This window comes from Electrona antarctica (genome assembly GCF_951216825.1).
Source record: "Electrona antarctica genome assembly, chromosome: 9".
Lineage (NCBI taxonomy): Eukaryota > Metazoa > Chordata > Actinopteri > Myctophiformes > Myctophidae > Electrona > Electrona antarctica.
In genome coordinates, this window is record NC_136790.1 from 44,629,261 (window position 1) to 44,655,883 (window position 26,623).

Genomic DNA, 26,623 nt, shown 5'->3' on the forward strand with positions numbered 1-26,623 from the left:
GACCTGTTGTATAATAGACAAAGTGTCAAAGGTTAAAGTGGTTAAACTCTAAAAATCACACCTGTGTGAAGTGAGGGGCGCTAATATATTAAAGTCTAACTCATGTTGATTAGGTGATGTAATGGTGATGTAAAACAAACACAAACATTAAACGCACATTATGACTTAAATTTTCTCTTCATTGTCAACGGCGTTTATACAAAACAAACATTGAACTAAAGACAAACATTAAACCTGTGTATAGGAGGGGCCCTCAAAAAATGACACGGATGCTTTCCCCGGTTTTAACCCATTTAGACCTGAGGACGATTCTACAAATGTCTTCTTTCTGAAAAACCCATATTTCTATGTCAGTCCTTCTCAAACATGTTCATGTCAAGGACCCCCAAAACATATGTAATTGGCCGCTGACCCCCATCTGGAAATATGTTGTTCCAGGGACCCCCCCAGAAGCAAAGATTTGAGTTAAAAACGTTCGCTCTGAAGGAATATATATTCAAAGATTTGCACTATATTTTCACGATTTTTCTAAAATAGCAGACCTACAAGTTCGTGAGCTTGTAGATCTGCTATTTTTTCAATAGCTAAAGCATAACATAATGCTTAAAACACCAAAAGGGGTTCCCATTCAGAATGGGTTATAATTCACCAACCTTGTCAAGCTTCCGGTTGAGCTCGGCCACGCGCTGCCCTTCGTCCAGAGCCCTGGTGCTGGCCCACTTGCACTCCTTGGCCAGGGCACAGGACAGCTGCTTGTGCTGCGTCCGCTCCTCCTCCAGCTGCTCCGACACTCTCCGCTGATCCTTCTCCAAGCGCCGGACCTGGCTCCTCTCAAAGTCCAGCTGCAGAGACATAATAATAATGATAATGAATTACATTTTATAGCGCTTTTCCAAGTGCTCAAAGCGCTTTACAATGGTTCACACACATGCAAAAAAAGAATGGTGCATTTATATAGCGCCTTTATCCAAGGCGCTTTACATAGATTGTGCATTACATTCACCCATTCATACACTGATTGCGGCGGAAGCCATGCAAGGTACCAACCAGCACATCGGGAGCAATTTGGGGTTCAGTGTCTTGCCATACATTGGGAGGTGAAGCGGCGAACAGTCGGCGCCAGCGTCCTCACTTCCCACATTCACACACCGACGGTGGCGAGCTCACACCGACCGACTCATTGGAGGGAATGTAGGGTTCAGTGTCTTGCCCAAGGACACTTCCACATGTGGACGACAGGAGGAGCCGGGATCCATGACATGATGCAATGCAGCAGCATTCAACCCCCTTTCTCCTTTCAAAGACCCACAGTTATTAGGCCACGTACAGAGTCTGACCCCCATCTGATTTAGAGCTACCATCGATTCTACAAAATGTCTTCTAAAATCCTGACAGTTTCCTGAAAAACCTAATGTTTCTATGTCAGTCATTCTCAAAATATTTCATGTCAAGGACTCCCAAAAATATATGTAATTGGCCGCCGACCCCCATCTGAAAATATCTTGTTCCAGGGACCCCCCCCAGAAGCAAAGATTTGAGTAAAAAAATGTTCGCCTTGAAAGAATATATATTCCAAATTTGCGCCATATTTTCACGATTTTTCAAAAATAGCAGATCTACAAGCTCGTAGCACGGGATCTGCTATTTGTCAATAGCTAAAGCATGACATAAGGCTTAAAACACCAAAAGGGGTTCCCGTCCAGAATGGGTTCATCTCTGGGACTCCAATCAAACCTAGTATCTGTTTAGATAACGTGCTATATAAATAACATTCTTAGCCTTTGTGGTCAACAAAAACTCTAACTCTTACAAGCTGGCTCTTATTTTGAAGGAAGGAGGAAGAGGAAGTCTGTTTCAGTTGTAGCCAAGCTGCCATGACAGTCCCCATTGTTTTGGCATCCATTGTTAGGTATGCCCATGTGGTGACCACAGATATGGTCTAAAAGTGTGAAAAAGCATATTTTTCATTTCACTAGGTCACTTTAAACAATGTACACACTTTGGATGTACGTTAAACATGGAACCTCCGCAGCATTAGGTGAGTAGGCCTAGTAGTAGTTCATTGTATGAGTCTCATGCTGGCTCACACCGGTACAATCATCAATAACAACAGCTGCCCCCCCAAAAAATAGGTAGGCTACAGTACAGTACTGTTACTGTCACTGCCTGCAAGAATGTGATGTTATTAATTGAAGTTCACTTTAGCCTGCTTATATGCATGCCCTTAAATAGTGCTTGTACTTGGAACTGCTTGGCCGCCGTGCCAATTCTTAATACACATGTTGGTTCATTCATTGAAGTGGGTCCGCCATGCACTGTGGACACTTAACTCTCAAATGTTTTTTGAGTGGTGTAAACCACTCCTACAACTGGCTTTGTTAGTTCACCCTGTTCACCCGGGTGTGATTTCATTACGTCAGACATGATTTCATTACGTCAGACAGGCTATATTACACCACTCAGTTCACACGGGTGTGATTTTTTGGAATGAAATGGAATTTGTGTGAGAGAAAACTGCAGGAGCTGAGGCTTGAGGGGGGGGGGGGGGGGGAGGGGACAACTCAATACCCCACGGTATTGAGTTGTTCCGCCAGTGATAGTGGTTTTGTTGAGTCAATTGCGACAGTACGTCAATTTACGTCAATTTACCAAGAAAAGTGCTGTATGAATTGGATGCAGAGCCGGACTTACCGTTGGGCTAGGGTGGGCTGAAGCCCGGGGCCCAAAAATAAATAAAAAATATATATATATATATATATTTTTTTTAATTATAAAATTGTAAAGTGAAATCCAATTCAAGTGAAATGTGTGTATTTAATAGCCCAATTTTTGGGCTAAGGGGGGCCCTCAAATTTGCTCCAGCCCGGGGGCCCTCAGCAAGGTAAATCCGGCTCTGATTGGATGTTATTATTATTATTATTATTATTATTATTACTAGAGCGGTGCCCGTTGGGCACTGGCCTACATGGAATGATGCAAGTTGGAAATCCATGCCCCACCCAGATATTAAGTCTGTGTCCGTTTTATGCCCATATATGGAGTTCTTTGTCAGGAATGCCAAAAATATGGAGTCTATGTAGACATCAGAATGATGTCAGAAAAGGCCAGCTCCATATATTGACCCTCAGTGGGCAGGGGCCCTGTCCAGAGCCCGGGCAGAGGCCTTTTTGGGGCGGTTCTGGACAACCGTGGGTCTGACCGACTCAACACCGGGCACTGCCCCCCCTGTGGTGGTGTGGAACAGGCGTGTCGAATTTGAAGTCGGTGGGGCGAACGGTTCTCGAGTTACGTGGATTACACACGTAACGTACGTACACACACACACACACACACACACACACACACACACACACACACACACACACACACACACACACACACTTGGTGCATTTATAGTAGGGATGGGTCCGATTCATCGATTCATCGATAATCGTTAATAGGACCTGAAATCGATTATTAAAATTAATAATCGATAATCGTTATTGTTTTTTATGAAAATCTGTTGGAAAGGCAATATTGTCATCCAAACAGGACAGGGCTATAGGCCTACCAAAGTGTGCCTGGGATGTGTCTATGTAGCTGCATAACTGAGAGGAGTGTGAGTGACTGAGTGTGTGACTCCAATCAAGATACAGGTTTGGAGGATTTAGCCGTTGTTGTGAATTCACCTAATCAGGCCTAGGCTGGGGTTGCTATGGTGATCAATTGGCTCAACACTGGTCCAGGGACCACCAGTGGTCCTTGAGGGGGTTCCAGGTGGTCCTCATCCAAAAGATGGAGTTAGTAACCAAATGGACCCTTATTAACTCTCAAGAGTTAAAATTATTGTTAATCATCTACATCAGGGGTTCCCAAACCTTTTTGGCTTAGGTACCCCTTGGGGGGAAGAATTCTTTATTTGTAGGGTTCATAAAAATAAAAAAAAGTCTTAAAAAAAAGGAACCCCCCCCCCTCCTCCAAACGATGAATCGTTAATATTTAATTATACAAATCGATTTTCATTTTGGACACATTTACACATCCCTAATTTATAGTTAGATTATTATTATTATTCTACCTGTTGATGTAAGCGCTCCCGCTCCTTCTCCAGGATGTAAGTGACGTCATCGCCCTCGGCCGTGTCCTCAGCATGCCTCCTCTTCTCCTCCTCCAGATCCACAATTACCTGGTACAGACACACGGGGGCGACAGAGGCAGTGTTGAGTTTGACAGCAACATTTTGATTTTAGTTCAGCCATAGTCTCTTGAATAGATTTCATTTAGTTTTAGTCACATTTGAGTTTTTTACCTGGAATGTTTTAAGGTGCGTTCAGACTTGAATAAATATATTCGCCTCGGTTCGTCTCGTTTGTACCGCGCCAGGTCGCACCGCGCACATTCGCGCTATTCTAGTCTTTGCATTGACTTTGTATGTAATCGCACCGCTCTAGTTTTAGTCGACTAAATCTACAGTTGATTTGGTCGACTAAAATGTATTTTGGTGGGCCTTGTATTGATGCCGTCTTAATGACAACGCGTTGTGCTGTTGTGAGCTTGTGGATCGGCTATTTCCGTCCTGCAAACATGTGTAAAATGACTTGTGTCTTACTTAGACTGGATCTATAGACTGACACGAACCATGCGTCAAGCTGTGACTCCGCCCACCCCCGGGGGAAGTTGTGATTTGCTCTCGTTCACTGCAATGCAATTTGCGGCATTTTCAAAACAATATTGAGCAGAGTAGCGATTATCAAACGCATTTGCAATGCCATACGTTGAAAGATCTGTTGCCCGTGGACAAGGCACGCTACCTCCGCAAGTTAGATAGCATCGGCATAGATGTTTGTCCGTATGTGATTAAGGATTGGACCAAGTTGCATTGGCAGCCATAGAAAATATTAGAAGAAAAATTTATTCTAATATAAATAGAAATCATCTAAGCATATAGCTTGTTGCTTAGCAGAAAATAAAATACAAAAATAAAATGTAAAGATATTTTAAAATATATTTTCGTGAACGGATATGGCAGCTTCCTTACTCAGCTCATGGGGGCTATATTTCCGACTATAGCCCCAACAATATATATAGGCATTCGGAGATTGTGGAATAGTTGTCTGGCTACGCGAGACTACTGGCAGAGGCGTGATTTCTTTCTACGTCCGAGGCTAGACAGAGAGGCTAGACCCCGCGCGTCTGATTGGCCAGAGCTCGTGGTTGTCAATGTCAGAAACAGTCAGAGATGGCGGCGCCCTGTGACAGATGATGACAGATACACGCGCAGCGTTACTTTCTAATTTTCAGTGTAAATTTGTAAAATGAACAGAATGGGACAGAATGTCGTAGTATTCGAAAGGCACAGATGACGCTCCAGAATTAAAGGCAAACGAATATTGTTTATGCGGTTTGCTTTGATTGAATGAATTGTGATTCGATCTGGGTGTTCTAATATATAAAGTGTTTGTGGTGATTAGCGTATGTCCGTATTCGGTCTATGCCATAATGTGAATAGGGTGAATACTACAAAGGGCGGGTCTCTGTCTAGCCTCGGACGTAGAAAGAAATCACGCCTGGCGAAGGGACACGAATGGAATAATACATCTGCAATGACCCGATACAGACACATGGGGGTGACAGAGGGACACAAATGTAATAGTCACTCCCAGCAGCAGCACTGACTGGGTCTGTTTAGTATTATAGTTCAATTATGGTTTCTTTGAAGCAACATAATTACTGAGCGGTAAACAAAGATCGCGACAGCAATTTAGTTAAACAACCGTTTAAAGTTGAGCTAAAATGAATACTACGTCCCAAGAAGAAAAACAAAAACAAACATGGTCTGAGTTCTTTGCATTCGGACTATTTTGCTTAATGCAGGATTAATACAATTTCAAATCAGTTCCTTGAAATCAAATGGAAAATATTATAGGCTATAAGAAATGGTGGCATTTTATCATGAACCAATTGAGGACCAATATATATATATATGAAGATAGGTTGAAAAGTGGTGAAGTGGTCCAGTTTAAAGGAAGGTCTGAACTATGAAAAAAGTATTATAGCACTGTCACAGTCATTTCAACCTGACGTAAAAAAAAACTATTTCTATAATCTACAAAGGCAGCTAATCCTCTCTCTCACACACACACACACACACACACACACACACACACACACACACACACACACACACACACACACACACACACACACACACACACACAGAGAGAGAGAGAGCGAGAGTGAGACAGTGGCATTATAGGAGGTAGAACGGGCCACTTGGGAATTGGAAGGTTCCTGGTTGGATCCCTGCTCCACACTGCTTAACTATAAAAAGTGCCCCTCGGGGCACACGTCTCCACAAGGCCAGGTCAGGTTGTGGCCTCCCGGTGGCACTATAATGGTCTTACACCATTGATTTGGATTGGATGATTTGAGGCATTTTGTTCCCAAATGTGTTTTGCAAAAATCCACCTGTTGGTGGCGCTATAACAGGCCAATGTGTATAGGGTGGGATATATTCCTCAGCCGAGTAGGAAAGTCTGTGAAAGATTTCACGTAAATTGCTGTATTTGGCCGCCGACCCCCATCTGAACATATGTTGTTCCAGGGACCCCCCCAGAAGCAAAGATTTGAGTTAAAAACGTTGATATGCGCCACATTTTCACAATTTTCCAAAAATAGCAGACCTACAGCGTGCTCGGTGCCGCGCTATGAGCTTGTAGATCTGATAGCCAACCAGAGCCTTAGATATAGACAGAGTTACGCAAACTGCGTTCACTTCATGGGGCCAGTCCAATGGCGGCTCTCCTACATAGACTTCTATTGAGAATGGGGACAACCAACTGGGACAAGTCCTGGACCGGAAGTAGGCAGAAATGCATTGGACCCAGGCAACAGCCTGGATCTAATGATCTTAAATCCCTTTATTTTAAAATGTTTTGTAGTAATAGTACAACATAAACATTAAAGAGACTTAGGTTGTTACTTTACAATACTTTAAAACAGTTGTCATGTTGCACACATGCTTAAAATAGCTCTTATTTGCGCCGCCCTTGTTGAAAACAATGTATTTCCAACTCCAGCTTGTCTCAGTTCAGGCTGCATGAACAGCGCTCGAGCGCTCGGTTTCTGCCCCCTCTATATCGTAACTCTTCTATTAGATGGCTCTGACCTTACCCTCCTGTGCCTGCTCTCGGCGGCGGCCAGCTGGGCCAGCATCTTGTCCTGCATCCTCCTGCAGTGGCTCACCACCAGCCTGAGGACCACCAGAGGGTTGGAGGAGGAGGAGGAGGAGGTGGTCTCCTTGCCGCTCGGACCCCCGTCGCCGCCGCCCACCGCCTCGCCGTCCCTCTGCAGCGCCAGGAAGGGGTCACTGAGGTCGTAGCGTCCGTAGCGCTCCTGCACGTACACGTCTTTGCGCTGAGCCTGCGTGACGGGGAGGGGGAGGGGAGGGGAGGGGAGGGGGAGACGACATCACAGAGAGTTTTTATTACAGTCACCAGTAGTTTTAGCCCGTCGGCTACCGGCCTACTTGAGAACGATGAAACTTGGGAACCTAATAATACCCGTTGTCAACTTGTCATAGCACCCGTTTTAACTGTCTGTGACCCCCTTTCCACCGGTTGGTTCCCAATGGGAACCGGTTCAGTTATTTTTGGTTCTTAGTCCATGAGCCAGAGCTCCAAAATTGGTGGGACAAACTAGACCTATATTAAATTGTTTATAGGATCAATACAAGTAAATTAATACATGATAACCCTTCCACAGTAGTAGCTTTTTCATATTTTCTATTATTTTTGCATATTTTCCTACATAATGCCTCATTTGCATATTTAAAATTTGTAATACAATAAATCATTGTCTTCGTGTAAGTAATCAATTGGGGAAGTGTCATGGTGATAATCTAATATAGGTATGGTTTTGCACACTCAATTCATAATTAATGTTCCAATTTTGGAGCTCTGGCTCATGGACTAAGAACCAAAAAGAACTGAACCGGTTCCCATTGGGAACCAACCGGTGGAAAAGGGGCCCGTCATGTCCCACATGGAGATCTCCGTATCTGCCTGTGTCTGAAGAGGGCAAACTGACTGACTGTGAAAAGTGGACTGGTTAAGTAATCAATTGTCAGGTGTGGGGTTGCCATGATGGCAATACCCAGGCTAATCGCCAGAAAATTATATATTTTTAATGATTTTGGGTGTGCAACACATGCACAGCCTAGTTTTAAACCATGCTTAAAATGGCTGAAATCTTCACTGGTGCAAATTGTCCTATGTAGTCGGTTCACTGAAGCTTCATCGGACAGAAAATATCTCAGAATCTCAGAAAAGTGAGTTCCCCTCGTTTTAAATCGCAATCAAAGAGTTTTGCTTCCTGGCTGCCTTAAAGATGTGTGCCACATGAGTGCCACAATTTTTGTATTTTTCCAGTTTTTCATGTGTCTATGAGGTGACAGTACTTTATTAGACACCCTGGAGTCGTTTTATGTGCAATGGTGTATTAACTTCCTGGAGGCTGAACCCTTGACAGTCAAACGGGCCAATGAAATAAACAGTAATATAGTGACATCACACTATCAGCCCCTGCCCTAACCCCTCCCCCTTTATCATTCAACTACAGCTGTGAGTGCAGATTCAGTTCAGGTGGATCACCACCCATCAGCCATCACCACCCACCAGGCAAACCAGGCATACTTAATGAACTGGTGCATGGGTGTGCACACATAAAAACAACATTTTAACAAATACTGTACACTTTTTGGAAAAAAATATACCTCCTTATATAACAATAAGACCTGATGATCATGTTTTAGGGTGGAAAAAAATCACAGCACTCCATCTTTAAACTGTTGAACTGCGTCTGTCTCAGCTGATAACTATCATGCCAAGCCGTCATGTTCTCTGCTCCTTCAGGCTGCTGTCAACACCCCCCTCCCGTCAGCCTCACCCTCATCTAAACAGGAAATCACACACTACCAGAGCTCCAGAACGCCAATAAAGTCAGCACCGTGGGGGAGAGGAGGAGGAAAAGGTAAACAGAGACTAAGAAAAGAAAGAACGAATGGACTTTAAAAATAGGAAGTTGGCAAGAAGGACTGCAGTCAACACACACACAGCAGTGGAATCTAAAGCGGAAAAAGTTTGCTGGCAGAAGCAAGAAGCAACAGATGGGTGTCTGGCGGCTCAGCTGCTGCAGGGGGTCCTGGTCCTGGTGCCAAAACACAGACCTCTGTTCTCTGTTAGAACTCACTACAATGGAGGGCTAATGGCAGCATGTCCGGCGCGTGGGGGGGGTCATACGTTGGTTAGACCAGGGGTTCTCAACCTTTTTGGCCGGGGACCCCCGAAAATGCTTTGGCAACGTCTCGGGACCCCCGCCCCCTCCCGACCCCCAATATAAATTGACTGCTACAATAACCTTAATAATAGAGACAATACACCATAAATAAATACTGAAACCATAATCATTAGGGAAGGTGTATGCATGTACTATGTGTACTATATGTAAACTCTTCATTTCCACTTTACAGCCATTCAGTTGCAAACCCCATGGGTTAGACCAGGGGTTCTCAACGTTTTTGGCCGGGGACCCCCGAAAATGCTTTGGCAACGTCTCGGGACCCCCTCCCGACCCCCAATATAAATTGACTGCTACAATAACCTTAAACCATTTTGGGCGGGAACCCCTTTTGGTGTTTTAAGCATTGTTATAATTTAGCTATTTAAAAATAGCAGATCTACAAGCTGGCGCGCTACGAGCTTGTAGGTCTGCTATTTTTGAAAAATCCTGAAAAAAAATTAAAAAAACAAATCTTTTTTTTTTTTGAAAATAATTTGGGGACCCCCTAAAATAATTTGGAGACCCCCCCGAGGGGTCGCGACCCACGGGTTGAGAACCCCTGGGTTAGACCACGTGGTTCCCAAACTTTTTCACGTCAAGGACCCCCAAATTGACACTAATTAGTCCCATGGACCCCCATTTAAATGGCGCCTTTATCCAAGGCGCATTACATAGATTGTGCATTACATTCACCCATTCACACACACATACATTCATACACCGATGGCGGTGGAAACCATGCAAGGCACCAACCAGCACATCAGGAGCACTTAGGGGTCTTGCTCAAGGACACTTCGACACTAACTCTGGGGGAGCCCGGGATCGAACTGGGAACCTTTCGGTTGCCATCCAGCCACTCTACCCCTGAGCCACCACCACCAATGTTGTCCAGGATGCAGATACTGTATATATGGACACAGCATTATATTTGGTAACTCTTTTCAACTTCTTCCTACAGGAGTAACTCTTTTCAACTTCTTCCTACAGGAGTTTATAGTCTTTGGAATAAAACTTAATTTAGTTTTAGTCATACTTTAGTCATCTGAACTGCTTTAGTGTTAGTCTAGTTTTAGTCGACTAAATATCCTTAAGATTTTAGCCGACTAAATCTACAGTTGATATGGTCGACTAAAATGTATTTTGGCGGTCCTTGATGATGATGATAGCAGATCTACAAGCTCACAACGTGTCGCACTGCAACGCGTTGTGAGCTTGTAGATCTGCTATTTTCAGCATGCAACCTTACTTATACTTTCCACTATAGTCCCTTCCTAATATTTCTCTCTAGTTTCTATTTGTTTGGCGAAATTCAATGTTGCGCAACAGTGGGACGTCATCGAAAATGATGCAAGGGGGGAGGGGGGACGACGACGACGACTGAGAGTAAATTGACCTTGAATGACAACACATACTGAACAGGAACCCACTCATTCATATTAGACTTAATTTGAATGAATGGATCAAAACTGAATCCCATTTCTCGATCTCCTTCAAACCACCAGAGACATCAGCAGCTGTAATGAATGGCCATTCATTCAATCATAAATACTGTAGCAATTATGATTACATGATGACTCAATTCTATGACAGATCAGTGGTTTTCTGAATGTCAGCAGAGTGCAAGAGTTCATCAGTCTCAATAACCACATGATGAACCCCTAGTATGGAGGACCTTTTTTCTGGGCCATGTCAAAATAGGCGAGAATTCTGCAAAATAAGTAGTTCAGGCGTGGCTTATTGTCGGTATCAGCCGGTAACACACAGGAGTCTGTCGCCCTGTCCCGTTACAATGCGCTTAGCCTCGGAAACCCAGACGTTTTTATTTCCAGGGAGAAAAAAAAAAGTCTGGGTCCGAGTCCACTTCAATACGGCATAGAGTAGCGCAAACGTTGATCACTCTGCTGATTTCTGATCGTCTGCACCTTTGTTAAATTGACGCACACACGTACACACACACTCCTCTCATGTCGCTTTAATTAATTAGTCTCATGTCGCGCAGCTGCGTCTAGATTCTCCCGGCGGATCCTGCCGGGAGCTGCCTATGCCATAGAAAGCATAGGTGGACCGCAGGCTACAATGCGCTTGACCCCTGGGAGATGGATTGCTGAGGTGGAGCGCCACACCTACCATCAGCTCCCAGTACTCGCCGCGCCAAAGCCGTGATTGACCCCATGATCTTGTGGTCCAAGGGCAAGAGCTCTACTGACTGAGCTACCCGGACACTATTGATTCTACAAATGTCTTAAACATATGTTTTATGAAAAAGGTTATATTGCTATTATATCCAAATAATTCATGTCAAGGACCCCCACAATTATATGTAATTGGCCGCCGAACCCTATCTTAAAATATGCTGTTCCAGGGACCCGCCAGAAGCAAAGAGTTGACTTGACTTAAAAAAAGATCTATTCAAAGATTTGCACGCATTTTGCAGCGGATTCGACTCCCGATCCCGATGACCTTTTAATTGCTGCTTGTTTCTACTCCACAGAAAAAGCCCCCCAAAATATATATTAAAAAAAAGAGAGTGGTTACAAGCTCTGAACTGAAGCCCTGCTCTGGATGTAAGCCATGCACGGCACGGGGGAGAGGGATCGACAGGATGCTGGGATGAAGACGGACAGCAAAAAGGAAAGGCAGAAGTTCTCAAGAGAATAACCCGTTTAGACCCGAGGACGATTCTACAGATGTCTTCTAAATCCTGACAGTTTTCTGAAAAACCCTATGTTTCTGTCTCAGTGGTGCTCAAACCTTTTCATGTCAAGGACCCTCAGAATTATCTGTATTTGACCCCCATCTGAAAATATGTTGTTCCACTCTGAAAGAATATTCAAAGATTTGTGCCACATATCCACGATAAAAAAAAAAATAGCAGACCTACAAGTTCATAGCGCGGCACTCGGTGCCGCGCTATGAGCTTGTAGATCTGCTATTTTTCAATAGCTAAAGTAGAACATAATGCTTTAAAACACCAACAGGGGTTCCCCGTCCAGAATGGGATAAAGAAATGCCTCCCAAAAATGGGCACAGCGTGTAGCCTGACCTAAACCAGTCAGTCAGCACCTCCACTGGAATGACTATATATTACTGATGACGAGACCATAGCAATCATCATTAGAAAAGAAAGAAGAAAAACAGGAAACATTATCCGCTGTCTGGATTAAATTAAACCACGAAAACGTAACATGTTAAAGAGACCTCTCTGTCTCTGCAGTTGTAAGACTTAATTATCAATGTCTTGAACGTGGATGATAAATGGTAAAATGGTGCACGCACGCACGCACGCACGCACGCACGCACGCACGCACGCACGCACGCACACAGGACAAAGGGAGGCTGTTTACCCTGCCACAGCTCCATCATCCTCCAGTGGTGGAGGAGGAGGAAGAAGGTGGAGGGAGTGAGAAGAGAGAGAGAGATGACAGGAAGCACATTCCTGACGTGACTAATGTTTAACAGCCAGCCTCACTCCCATACATGTACACACCGTGACATGCAGCGGTACTGGAAAGTATTAACTGGAGTACATTTACTCAAGTACAATTTTGACGTATTTGTACTTTACTTCTCCAATACTCCAAATACTTTTACTTACACTACCACTACATCTCGGATCCAAATATTGTACTTTTTACTCCACTACATTTATTTGAAAACTTTTGTTTACTCGTTACTTTTTTTTATTTTTTTTTATTATTAATTTACAAAAAACTCGTTACTTTGTAGATTTTATATTATTTTTTATTATTATTACAAAACATAGATTAATCACATTAGCCCTATATATACATTTTTGGCCATTTAAAAATTAGCCAAGCTACAGGCTCACAATGCGTCGCTAATGTACTGTCTAGGTTCACTGTAGGTTCATCCTTGGTAATTCACACAGACAACAGACAAATCCAATTAATTTATTTCCCACTAGGAAGCATTCCCGTATAGGCGTGTAGTAAAATGCGTCACACGATGATTCCATTTCCAGGGGCTTGAGTTGGCGTCATTAGCGAGCAACAGTGATGACTCCCTGAATGGCGGTCACTGTTCCAACTCTCTTCAAAGGTGACCAGAGGTTCAGCTTCTTTTGGACTCACTCTAACCCATTTAGACCTGAGGACGATTCTAAAAAAATGTCTTCTAAATCATGACAGTTTTCTGAAAATCCTATGTTTCTATGTCAACCTATTTCACGTCAAGGACCCCCAGAATTATCTGTATTTGGCTGCGGACCCCCATCTGTAAATATGTTGTTACAGGGACCCCGGCCCCAGAAGCAAAGATTTGAGTTAAAAACGTTCGCTCTGAAAGAATATATTCAAAGATTTGCGCCACATTTTCAGGATTTTTCAAAAATAGCTTGTAGATCTGCTATTTTTCAATAGCTAAAGTGTAACATAATGCTTAAAACACCAAAAGGGGTTATCTGCCCAAAATGGGCTAGTGAAGCTTGAGGCCAGCGAGCGGTTTCGATTGCTCTGACCATTGTTGTCTGGTTTTAGTGCCTGTAAAGACTTTATATAGCAGCATGCCCTCATTATGACGCAATCATTTATAACAGTCTGGTTTTCAACCAGTGGTCCCCGGACCACTGGACCAACCAGTGGTGCTTGAGGGGGGTTCCAGGTGGTCCCCATGCAGCCCAAATGATGGAGAGTTGGTAACCAAATGGACCCTTATTAAGAGCTTTAACTCTTGAGAGTGTAAAATGAAACCAAAGACCTGTATGGGTCCATTTGGTTTCATTTTACGCTCTCAAGCCCGGGTAGAAAATAAAAGTAGGGCTTATTTTTGTCTTTGTTTATTAGGACAATTATTTTTGTCCTAGTCGCAAAGATGTTCATGCATAAAAAAGCACATATAGCAGATCTACAAGCTTACTGAACGTGCCGCGTTAAGCTCGTAGAGCAGATATTTCCACTATGTTTACCAAAAAGTTGATTAAAAAAAATCGGTATATTTCTGTTATTTCTTATGTGCCCTATGCACTTTTTTATTACAAAGCCTAAAAGGCTTATTTTAATGTTTGGGAGACAAGAAACACTTTCCTGGGGTTTATATGTGGGTAATTTGTGTGTGTGTGTTTTATTCATATAATAGTATTTCAAAGTGTCTGTGATGTCATAGACACTGGGCTGCATGGGCTCACTGCTGGATTACTACAATGACCATAATGCTTTGCTGCACTCACCCCACCTTGTGGAGAGGGAGAGGGCTGTATTACTGAGACAGCATGTAGTCCAGGAAGGAAGTGAGTAATCGTGACAGCTTTTAATAAGAATGAGTTTTAACAACTTGTATCTGATTAATGAAATGAATGGCCTGTAACATCAACCATTAACCCATTTAGGACGGTGAACACCTTTTGGTGTTTCAAGCAGTATGTTATACATTAGCTATTGAAAAATAGCAGACCTACAGTTGGAGGCCATCGATATTGTCCTTTTCTTTTTGCTGAGGTTTGCGTGATCTGCGCAAAAGGACAGTTAGTCAGTGCTGTGAGTGGCTGTTGTCCTAGAGTCTAGACATGCACCGGCTGTTTTATTCAGTTTTTGCCTTTTATTTCAACTGGACAGTATGTGGAGAAACGACAGTGGTGGGGGAAAAAAGTACTCAAATGTTTTACTTAAGTAAAAGTATCAATACTGCAATATAGAAACTCTGTTACAAGTAAAAGTCTGGAATTCAAAATGTACTTGAGTGAAAGTGCAAAAGTACCGGTATCAAAATGTGCTTAAAGTACTACCAAAAGTACTCATTGTTTCTCATTTCAAGTTTTCAAATGTATAATTTTTTTTTATTGAAAATAGCAAATCTACAAGCTCACAATGCATTGTACATTGGCTATTTTCAAATGGTCGAAATGTAGATAGAGCCGAAGTAGTTAAGAAAAGCTACAAACTAAACTAACGTTTTCAAATACAAGTAGTGGAGTCAAAGTACAATATTTGCCTCTGCGGAGGATTGGAAGCAAAAGTACTGCAAATTAGAAAAACTAAAGTAAAGTACAAAATTACTCCAAATTGTACTTAATTAGTTTGCTTAGTACTTAGTTACTTTCTTCCACAGAGAGAGAGAGAGAGAGAGGGGGGGGGGGGGGGGGGGGAGAGGGAGAGGTGAAATGACCTTAAAATGAACTTAGGAGGATCAGGAGTACAGTACACAACATACAGTGCGAGAGAGAGAGAGATTGAGAGAGAGAGAGAGAGAGAGAGAGCGAGAGATTGAGAGAGAGAGAAAGAGAGAGAGACCCTACGAGTGTGCTTCTAATTTTCAATTTTTTCTTTCTTGCCTTGATCTCCTAACCCCAACACCCCCCCACCCCCCACCCCCCTCTCTTCTTCCCTTTCTTTGTTTTCTCGGAAAAATAACACGATGGGAACTATGCAAAAAATAATAATAATAATAATTTCACCCATTTTTTTTACTTTACTATGTGACAATAAAGGCTGATTCAGATTCTGCCGGGTAAACAAACTGGCTCTGGATTAGACTTTGGGGTTATTTGGGGTGAGATTTATTTTTATATTCATTTTGTTTCTTTTATTTTCCTTTGCACAACAACTTCATAAACGTGTTTAAAGTAGACGTTTGCAATGCGGCCTAAAGGCTGGAAGGAACGACCACAACCTTTTCTTTTTTCTTCTCCAGTGTTATCATTTGAGGCAACAGAGGTTGTTCCTCTTATGGTTACACGCCGGCATTCCTAAAGCCCGCTAGTCCGACGCCATGCCGCGTTACGATAGCCCTGTCCCCAGCGTTGATTTTGTCGACTTAGTCGGTTCGGCGCTGTAGAGCCTACAATGTGACGTCATTTGAGGTTCGGGGGGGGGCGGGTACCGTCCTAAAGTCGGCTCTTCGGTGCTACTGAAAATTTCTGACGAGCCAAAATCATTTCGGCACTACAGCGCCGAAACAGCGGTAAAATAGGAGTATGAATCGGCCCTAATACTATGACGAAAAATGTTCGTCGACTACCTTTTTTCACTGACAAACTCAATTGAAACTAAATTAAAACGAAGCTATGACGACTAAAACTAAGACTAAATATATTGACAATTCTGTCGACAAATAAAAACTAGACGGAAATGTCAGGAAGGGACTAGTGGACAAGAGTATCCAGTATGAGTCATTTTACACTTGGTTGCATGCTGAAAATAGCAGATCGGCTATTTTAGTGTAAAATCAGTCATTACGACGGCATCAAGGCCTGTAAAAATGCATTTTTGTCGACAAAAACAACTGTAGATTTAGGCGACTAAATTTGTACGCTATTTAGTCGACTAAAACTAGACAAACACTAAAACATTTCAGATGACTAAAATATGACAGGAACAAAATGAAGTTTCATCCCAAAGACTGTGACTAAACTAAAATAGAAATTTGCTGCCAAAAACAACACTGCCTGTCCCTATAAGCCTAAACCTAACCGCACGCCGAAGCCACCAAGTCGGAATGGCGGTGCTGCGTCGGAATGCCACTCGAGGCCAACAAACGGTCTCGGTTTTGGCAGCCACGCCACGGACGTACAGTCGACATGTTAATTAAAGGCTTGTTATCGTATTTATCGCTCCCTCTTTGAAGGCATCTCTCCAAAGCCAGGAGGACGGACAGGCTGTGTCTTTATAGTGCCAAACGTGAGCACTGCCAGATATGCTCACTTCCTCTTGAAAGGCCACAGTTTGAGGAGACGTGAGCAGCTGCGAGTGAGTGAGTGAGTGAGTGAGTGAGTGAGTCACAAGGGGGGAAAAAAATGCAGTGAATGGTTAGAATGCCAATGATGCATGGTTCTCTGCGTCATTGAGTATAAACCACCAGAGAAACCGCACATCATTAACCTTATAGCCTGCACTTGATCTTAACCACTTAAGCCCCTATACGTACTTTGTTGTACAACAAATAGCCAAAATATGAGCTTTGCTTGTAGAGCAGTTATTTTCCGCAAGCAACACTGGCATGCAACTAAATTTTAAGAGAGGCAGATGTTGGTACCTGCAGGGCATTTCTGCCTGATGCACCTCCGACGGTGCCCAACTAGGGTATGAGCTGAGAGCCACCCTTTGCTTGCTCACCAGGTAGTGACCCTTGACCCAAGTGATCAGATCGGCTCTGCGTGTTCAGACTGCTTTAATCCATTTAGACCTGAAAACGATTAGATTCTAAAGGCCTTCTAAATCATGACAGTTTTCTGAAAAACCTATGTTTCTATGTCAGTGTGCAGTGGTTCTCAAACTATTTTTAGCCCCAGAATTAGGCTATTTATGTATTTGGCCGCTGACCCCCATCTCAAAATCACACTGTTTACAGTGGTTAGCTTCCCCCCCCCGTATGTGTGGAGATGATGCTGGTGTGCCTGCAGAGTACCTACTGACCGAATGTTTGCAGTGGTAAAGGTTTTACTCCAGTGAGTGGATACGCTGGTGTGACTCCAGGTGATCAGACGTACTGAAACGCTTGCTTGTTTGCAGTGGACGGGTTTGGATACGTTTCTATAAATTACTTGTGTCAATGAAACTCTTATCACACTGTTTGCAGTGGTAAGATTTTTCTAGGCAATAAGGTCTTTCTCCGGTGTGTCATCGGAATACACAACTGAGGGGAACTCATGGCACTTTGTTTACAATGGAAAGGTTTTTCTCCAGTGTGGATACGCTGGTGGCCCTTCAAGTGACCTAACTGACTGAAACTCTTGTCGCACAGTTTACAGTGGTAAGGTTTTTCTCCTGTGTGGATACGCTGGTGGTTCTTCAGGTTACCAGACGCACAGAAGCCCTTGTCACAATGTGCGCAACGGAAAGGTTTTTCTCCAGTGTGAATGCGCTGGTGTGTCTTCAGATTACTTAAAATACTGAAGCCCTTGTCACACAGTTTGCAGTGGAAGAGCTTTTCTCCAGCATGGATAATACGCTGGTGTGACTTCAGGTTACCCGACTGACTGAAACTCTTGTCACACAGTTTACAGTGGTAAGGTTTTTCTCCAGTGTGGATACGCTGGTGTTTCCTCAGGTCATTTGATGCAGAAAAACTCTTGTCACACTGTTGACAGATGTGGGTTTTCTTTCCAGTGTACCTCGGCTGATGCGTCTTCACTTCTCCTGCCAGAGATACATTCTTGGTGAACTGTTGATGTTGAGGTTCATCGGTGTCTCCTGGTTCCTGGCTGGTTACAGAGCAGTTAATTTGCTGACAGGCTGATGAAGGCACCTGTTCTTCCCTCAGCGTTTGGCAGTAGTTGTGGTCATGGTGGCTCCTCTTCATGTGTTCATGGAGGAAGGTGACGGCACAGGCATGTGGATGTTCAGAATATGAGTCCTGAGAGTCTCCTTCCATCATCAAATCTTCTGCTATGAATGGACGTTGATGAGGATTGAATATAGGATATATGATGCTTGGCTGGATGTCATGACATCAGACTGATGTCACGATAAATAGTAAATTATATCCATATATGGAGTTTTACATTGGCATGATGTCAGCACTAGATGTCTCTGCCGGCTCCCTAGATCAACCATGTCCAAATATGGAGTTTGTGATGTCAGACTCAGATAGGTTAGTTAGATATGGCGGATAGCTCCATATATGGGGTATCAATATTCAGTGGGGTAACTATGGCGACCTATCAAATAACCATATCATGTGAAGGCATGTGAAAGCCTACGTTACAGGAAAGAAAGAAAGAAAGATAGAAGGAAAGAAAGAAAGAAAGAAAGAAAGAGAACGAAATACTCAGAGAGAGCAGAGACACAGCTTCAAAGGGGGATTTGCTACTTTAAAAGTCATGATTTGAGGCCTTTTGTTCCAAAAATGTCTTTTGCAAAAGCGCACCTGCTGGTGGCGCTATAACAGTCCAATGTGAAAGGAGTGGGATTTATTCCTAGTAGGAATGTGTGCGCAAAGTTTCCATCAAATTGCACTCTGCATTCATGAATTGAGGCATTCAAAACGGGCCAATCCTGCAATCTTTGGAAGCCAATGTTGGCCAATTAGAATGGAACTAGAGCGGTGCCTGTTGGGTACTACGATGCAAGTTGGAAATTGATGCCCCACCCAGTAATTAACTAGTAGAGTTGCTGGCCGGCTCCATGCATATCTAGAATGTCAAATCATGTATGGCTATTCAGGGTTTGATGAGGTCAGTATCATGATCTTCATATATGGAGATCCAGGTGTTGATAGTCAGCTCCACATACCATGTGTCCATGTTGCCAGTCCATTATGCCTTGTGACGTAGCGACACCCTCCAAACCTTTAAAACCGCTCTCAAAACCCACCTGTTCAATATTGCTTTCCCTAGCTAACTTTTCACTGTTTTAATGTTTTTATTACTTGGCTTTTAGTGTTTTTTTCCCCTAATAAAGTTGTTTTTATTTTTTGTGACGTGTAGCTTTGCATCTTTTGCATCCACCAGTGTGAATGCAGCATTATTGTTTACAATGGAGTGGCTTTGTATTATGGACAGAAATTCTTATCACACCGTTTAAAGTGGTTAGTGCCCCCCCCCCGTCCCCCCCCATGTGTGTGGAGACGATGCTGGTGTGCCTGCAGAGTATACCTGACTGACCGGACCCCTTGTCACACTGTTTGCAGTGGACGGGTTTTTCTCCAGTGTGGATATGCAGGTGTTTCTATGAATTACGTATGTCAATGAAACTCTTGTCACACTGTTTGCAGTGGTAAGATTCTTCTAGGCAATAACGTCTTTCTGCGGTGTGTCCTCGGAATACACAACTGACAGTGGTAAGGTTTTTCTCCCGTGTGGATGTTCGCGTGGTGGTTCTTCAGGTCACCAGACACACAGAAGCCCTTCTCACAATGTGCGCAACGGAATGGTTTTTCTCCAGTGTGAATGCGCTGGTGAGCATTCAGATTACTCAACACATTGAAGCTCTTGTCACACAGTTTGCAGTGGAAGGGTTTTTCTCCAGTGTGGATACGCTGGTGTGACTCCAGGTAATCAGGCCTACCGAAACTCTTGTCACATTGTTCACAATGGAAAGGTTTTTCTCCAGTGTGGATACGCTGGTGACGGTTGAAGTGACCTAACTGACTGAAACTCTTGTCACACAGTTTACAGTGGTAAGGTTTTTCTCCAGTGTGGATACGCTGGTGTTTCCTCAGGTCACCAGACACTCTGAAGCCCTTGTCACACCGATTGCAGCGGAAAGGTTTTTCTCCAGTGTGAATGCGCTGGTGTGACTTCAGATTACTTAGCACACTGAAGCCCTTGTCACAATGTGCGCAGCGGAATGTTTTTTCTCCAGCGTGGATAATACGCTCGTGTGTCCTCAGGTTACCCGACTGGCTGAAACTCTTGTCACACTGTTTACAGCAATAGGGTCTTTCTCCAGTGTGGATACGCTGGTGTTTCCTCAGGTCATTTGATGCAGTGAAACACTTGTCACACTGTTGACAGATGTGGGTTTTCTTTCCAGTGTAACTCGGCTGATGCGTCTTCACTTCTCCTGTCAGAGATACATTCTTGGTGAACTGTTGATGACTGTTAGACGTTGGTTCAGCGGTGTCTCCAGGTTCCTGGCTGGTTACAGAGCAGTTATTTTGCTGACAGGCTGATGAAGGCACCTGTTCTTCCCTCAGCGTTTGGCAGTAGTTGTGGTCGTTGTGGCTCCTCTTCATGTGTTCATGGAGGAAGGTGACGGCACAGGCATGTGGACGGTCAGAATATGAGTCCTGAGAGTCTCCTTCCATCATCAAATCTTCTGCTATGAATGGACGTTGATGAGGATTGAAGTGGGGACTGATTGTCCGAGTCTAGAACACGCTGCAGTGGTGTCCGGTAAGAACTTAACCGAGAGGTCTAAATCCCTGTATAATGCAGAAAATACCTGGATTGTAAGGCCAGATATCCTGACTCGTACGGGAGGCGATGGAGTCTCTCCTGGTGAGAGCTGGTCAAGGAACTTGAAGGTTGAAGTCCAAGTCCCACCTGGCAAGGAGCGTAGTAAATATAGCTTGCATATGAAATGCATGTGTGATGGGTGCCCTTTATGTGATGCGTGGCTGGATGTCATGACATCACACTGATGTCACGATAAGTAAATTATATCCATATATGGAGTTTTACATTAGCATGATGTCAGCACTAGATGTCTCTGCCGGCTCCATATATGGAGCCCTAGATCAACCATGTCCAAATATGGAGTTTGTGATGTCAGACTCAGATAGGTTAGTTAGATAGGGCGGATGCTCCATATATGGGGTATCAATATTCAGTGGGGTAACTATGGCGACCTATCAAATAACCATATCATGTGAAGGCAAGTGAAAGCCTACGTTACAGGAAAGAAAGAAAGAAAGAAAGAAAGAAAGAGGGAGAGAACGAAATACTAAAATGGTAAATGGTAAATGGTGCATTTATATAGCGCCTTTATCCAAGGCGCTTTACATAGATTGTGCATTACATTCACCCATTCACACACACATTCATACACCGATTGCAGCGGAAGCCATGCAAGGTACCAACCAGCACATCGGGAGCAATTTAGGGTTCAGTGTCTTGCCCAAGGACACTTCGACATGTAGACAGGAGGAGCCGGGATTCGAACCGCCGACCCATGGATCATTGGACGACCTGCTCTACCTCCTGAGACACAGCTTCAAATGGGGATTTGCTACTTTAAAAGTCATGATTTGAGGCCTTTTGTTCCAAAAATGTCTTTTGCAAAAGCGCACCTGCTGGTGGCGCTATAACAGTCCAATGTGAAAGGAGTGGGATTTATTCCTAGTAGGAATGTGTGCGCAAAGTTTCCATCAAATTGCACTCTGCATTCATGAATTGAGGCATTCAAAACGGGCCAATCCTGCAATCTTTGGAAGCCAATGTTGGCCAATTAGAATGGAACTAGAGCGGCGCCTGTTGGGTACTACGATGCAAGTTGGAAAATCGATAACCCAGTAATTAACTAGTAGAGTTGCTGGCCGGCTCCATGCATATCTAGAATGTCAAATCATGTATGGCTATTCAGGGTTTGATGAGGTCAGTGTCATGATCTTCATATATGGAGATCCAGGTGTTGATAGTCAGCTCCACATACCATGTGTCCATGTTGCCAGTCCATTATGCCTTGTGACGTCGCGACACTCTCCAAACCTTTAAAACCGCCCTCAAAACCCACCTGTTCAATATTGCTTTCCCTAGCTAACTTTGCACTGTTTTAATGTTTTTATTACTTAGCTTTTAGTGTTTTTTGCCCTAATAAAGTTGTTTTTATTTTTTGTTGCTTCCTCTTGCTATGTAAAGCGTCTTTGGATACTCAGAAAAGCACTATAAGTTTGAGATATTACCTTATTATTATTAATATTATTATTATTCTACAACAAAAGCATTTGTTTCTCTCTCTCTCTTTCCTCCTTTCCATTTGTCAACCCTGGAACCCCTCGGAAGCAGATACAAAGCTACAAATGTGACGTGTAGCTTGTCACAATGTTTGCAGTGGTAAGGTTTTACTCCAGTGTGGATACGCTGGTGTGACTCCAGGTAATCAGACCTACTGAAACTCCTGTCACACTGTTTGCAGTGGACGAGTTTTTCTCCAGTGTGGATATGCAGGTGTTTCTATGAATTACGTATGTCAATGAAACTCTTGTCACACTGTTTGCAGTGGTAAGATTCTTCTAGGCAATGACGTCTTTCTGCGGTGTGTCCTCGGAATACACAACTGACAGTGGTAAGGTTTTTCTCCCGTGTGGATGTTCGTGTGGTGGTTCTTCAGGTCACCAGACGCACAGAAGCCCTTCTCACAATGTGCGCAACGGAATGGTTTTTCTCCAGTGTGAATGCGCTGGTGAGCATTCAGATTACTCAACACATTGAAACTCTTGTCACACAGTTTGCAGTGGAAGGGTTTTTCTCCAGTGTGGATACGCTGGTGTGACTCCAGGTAATCAGGCCTACCGAAACTCTTGTCACATTGTTCACAATGGAAAGGTTTTTCTCCAGTGTGGATACACTGGTGACGGTTGAAGTGACCTAACTGACTGAAACTCTTGTCACACAGTTTACAGTGGTAAGGTTTTTCTCCAGTGTGGATACGCTGGTGATTCCTCAGGTCACCAGACACTCTGAAGCCCTTGTCACACCGATTGCAGCGGAAAGGTTTTTCTCCAGTGTGAATGCGCTGGTGTGACTTCAGATTACTTAGCACACTGAAGCCCTTGTCACAATGTGCGCAGCAGAATGGTTTTTCTCCAGCGTGGATAATACGCTCGTGTGTCCTCAGGGTACCAGACTGACTGAAACTCTTGTCACACTGTTTACAGCAATAGGGTCTTTCTCCAGTGTGGATACGCTGGTGTTTCCTCAGGTCATTTGATGCAGTGAAAAACTTGTCACACTGTTGACAGATGTGGGTTTTCTTTCCAGTGTAACTCGGCTGATGCGTCTTCACTTCTCCTGTCAGAGATACATTCTTGGTGAACTGTTGATGACTGTTAGACGTTGATTCAGCGGTGTCTCCAGGTTCCTGGCTGGTTACAGAGCAGTTATTTTGCTGACAGGCTGATGAAGGCACCTGTTCTTCCCTCAGCGTTTGGCAGTAGTTGTGGTCGTTGTGGCTCCTCTTCATGTGTTCATGGAGGAAGGTGACGGCACAGGCATGTGGACATTCAGAATATGAGTCCTGAGAGTCTCCTTCCATCATCAAATCTTCTGCTATGAATGGACGTTGATGAGGATTGAAGTGGGGACTGGTTGTCCTATGCATGTGTGATGGGTGCCCTTTATATGATGCGTGGCTGGATGTCATGACATCACACTGATGTCACGATAAGTAAATTATATCCATATATGGAGTTTTACATTAGCATGATGTCAGCACTAGATGTCTCTGCCGGCTCCATATATGGAGCCCTAGATCAACCATGTCCAAATATGGAGTTTGTGATGTCAGACTCAGATAGGTTAGTTAGATACGGTGGATTGCTCCATATATGGGGTATCAATATTCTGGTAACTATGGCGACCTATCAATAACCCTATGTACGTGAAGTCAAGTGAAAACTTACAGCAAAGAAAGAAAGAAAGAAAGAAAGAAAGAAAGAAAGAAAGAAATGCTCAGAGAGAGCAGAGACACAGCAGCTAGGGGGAATCTGCTACTTTAAAAGTCATGATTTGAGGCATTTTGTTCCAAAAATGTGTTTTGCAAAAGTGCACCTGCTGGTGGCGCTATAACAGGCCAATGTGAAAAGGGTGGAATTTATTCCTCAGCCTAGTAGGAATGTGCGTGCAAAATTTCCATCAAATTTCACTCTGCGTTCATGATTTGAGGTATTTGTTCGAAACAGGCCAATCCTGCAATGTTGGCCAATTAGAATGGAACTAGAGCGGTACCTGTTGGGCACTGACCTACTTGGAACGATGCAAGTTGGAAATGAATGCCCCACCTAGTTATTATGTCTGTGTCCCTTTTATGCCCATATATGGAGTTCTTTGTCAGGCAAGCCCAAATATGGAGTCTATGCAGATGTCAGAACATCATTGTGATGTCAGAACAGGCCAGCTCCATTTATGGAGATATAGGGATTGATCAGGTGTGATCAATTGGCTAATTTGGGCCGTGTCCAGAACCTGGGCCAGGGCAGGAGTTATTTAATCAGTGAGGTCAGATGTAGAGTTTCTGGCCGGCTCCATATATGCAGATCTAGTATGTCAAACCATGTATGGGTTTGATGAGGTCAGTATCGTGATCTTCATATATGGAGATCCAGATGATGATAGTCAGCTGCACATATGGAGATCCATGTGTTGTACCAACTTGGTCATTTGCAAGTGTTACTCGCGTCGCGGCAACCACACTGGTTATCATGAGACTGTCACAATATGGCCATAAATTGACATCCCCATATATGGGCTTAATATTGATGACATCAGGGATCTCCATATATGGGCATAACAGGGATTGTAATAGGGCATCGTCTGGAAATGCTCATATATGGACCTTTTTTATTCATTTATTTTTTCATTGACGTTTTCAGGCCAGAAACAACAGAGCAATGTTCCGTCTTTTGATTAATCTCCGTCCTGGGCGATGGGCGTAATTATTTGATAGGGTGGAGATCTCCGTCTTGGCCGCTCAGAGTGTTCATTTGTGACTGTTTCTGACCGAGGAGGCTATGTCATTGAATGTTTTTAAAATATTCGTTTATTCATGTCACATGAAAGCATCATAGCTTCAAATTAACATATTGGTTGTTCAGTTTGACCCACCAGTTTTGGAGATATGGCTTATAGCAATGTCTTGCAGAAAACAGGCTTGAAAGGTTCACTTCCGTGGACTCTTACCATTACACCTAGCTACATGTTTAAGCATTTATTTCATATTTACATCTGTGCTATTAACTCATTTTGGATAAAAAAATAAAAAATAAAATCAGTTTTTCTCCTCTCCTGAACAGTTAAGTATTGCCGCCATAACTATCTCTGTATCATAAAGAGTCACATTTGGTTTAATGGTTTCCCTCATTCATGTAGGTTGATCTACAGCCAAAAATGCATTGGCATTATGATTTAGTTTCCTCATAAGTCTACTGTGGCAGTGCCAGTATAAGTTGTTTTCCTTCTTTCAAAAGGAATTGCAATTGTTTGTTTATAACATGATGATGCCTGCTGTTATCGCTGTAGTGCATGCATGCATGCGTATAAAGTTCTAATTGACTACTTCTAACTTCTATGGTTTGAAGAATTCATGCGAAAAAATCACTCCATAAATGATCCTTGTGTTTATAGGACCTGTACAGCTAGGCCTTTTAATATTTATTGTCTCCACCAGGCCGAAGGCATGGGGAGAGACAGAGTATGTTTTGCACTCCGTCCGTGTGTGTGTGCGTCCGTCCTTCCTTCCTTCCTTCCGTCCGTCTGTTACCAGCTAATCTCCGGCACCGTTGGCCCGATCCATGCCAAACTTTGCACACACACTCCCTGGATGCCAACGACGAACCTCTGCCCCAAATATTCCTCAATGACCTGTTATAGCGCCACCATGAGGCCGATTTAGGCAAAACACATTTCTGTAGATTACTCGTACACATTTTATCCATACATCACACAATTCGGTATACACTATCTCCATAGTCATGTGATCAACACGAATCTGCACCATTTCCCATCTTCCTTCCTGATTGGCTAAGATTCGCTTCCAAAGCTCACATGATTGGTCCGTTTCGAACAAAATGCCACAAATCACAAACACAGTGTGCAATTTCCGTCAAATTATACACGCACATTTCCATTAGGCTGAGGACGACATGACACAATTTATTTTCCAAACCAGCCTCATGGTGGCGCTATAACAGGGCA

The 26,623-nt window shown here is 43.5% G+C and overlaps 1 protein-coding gene across 1 annotated transcript in view; it reads right to left on the minus strand.

Annotated features, from left to right (window-relative positions):
* LOC306930489 (CTTNBP2 N-terminal-like protein) overlaps positions 1–26,623 on the minus strand; it is a 50,793-nt gene that overhangs the window by 5,234 nt on the left and 18,936 nt on the right. The window contains 3 exon segments of the mRNA XM_079511484.1: positions 654–842; positions 4,058–4,165; positions 7,153–7,401. Of these exon segments, the coding sequence (XP_079367610.1) occupies positions 654–842; positions 4,058–4,165; positions 7,153–7,401 (546 nt within the window).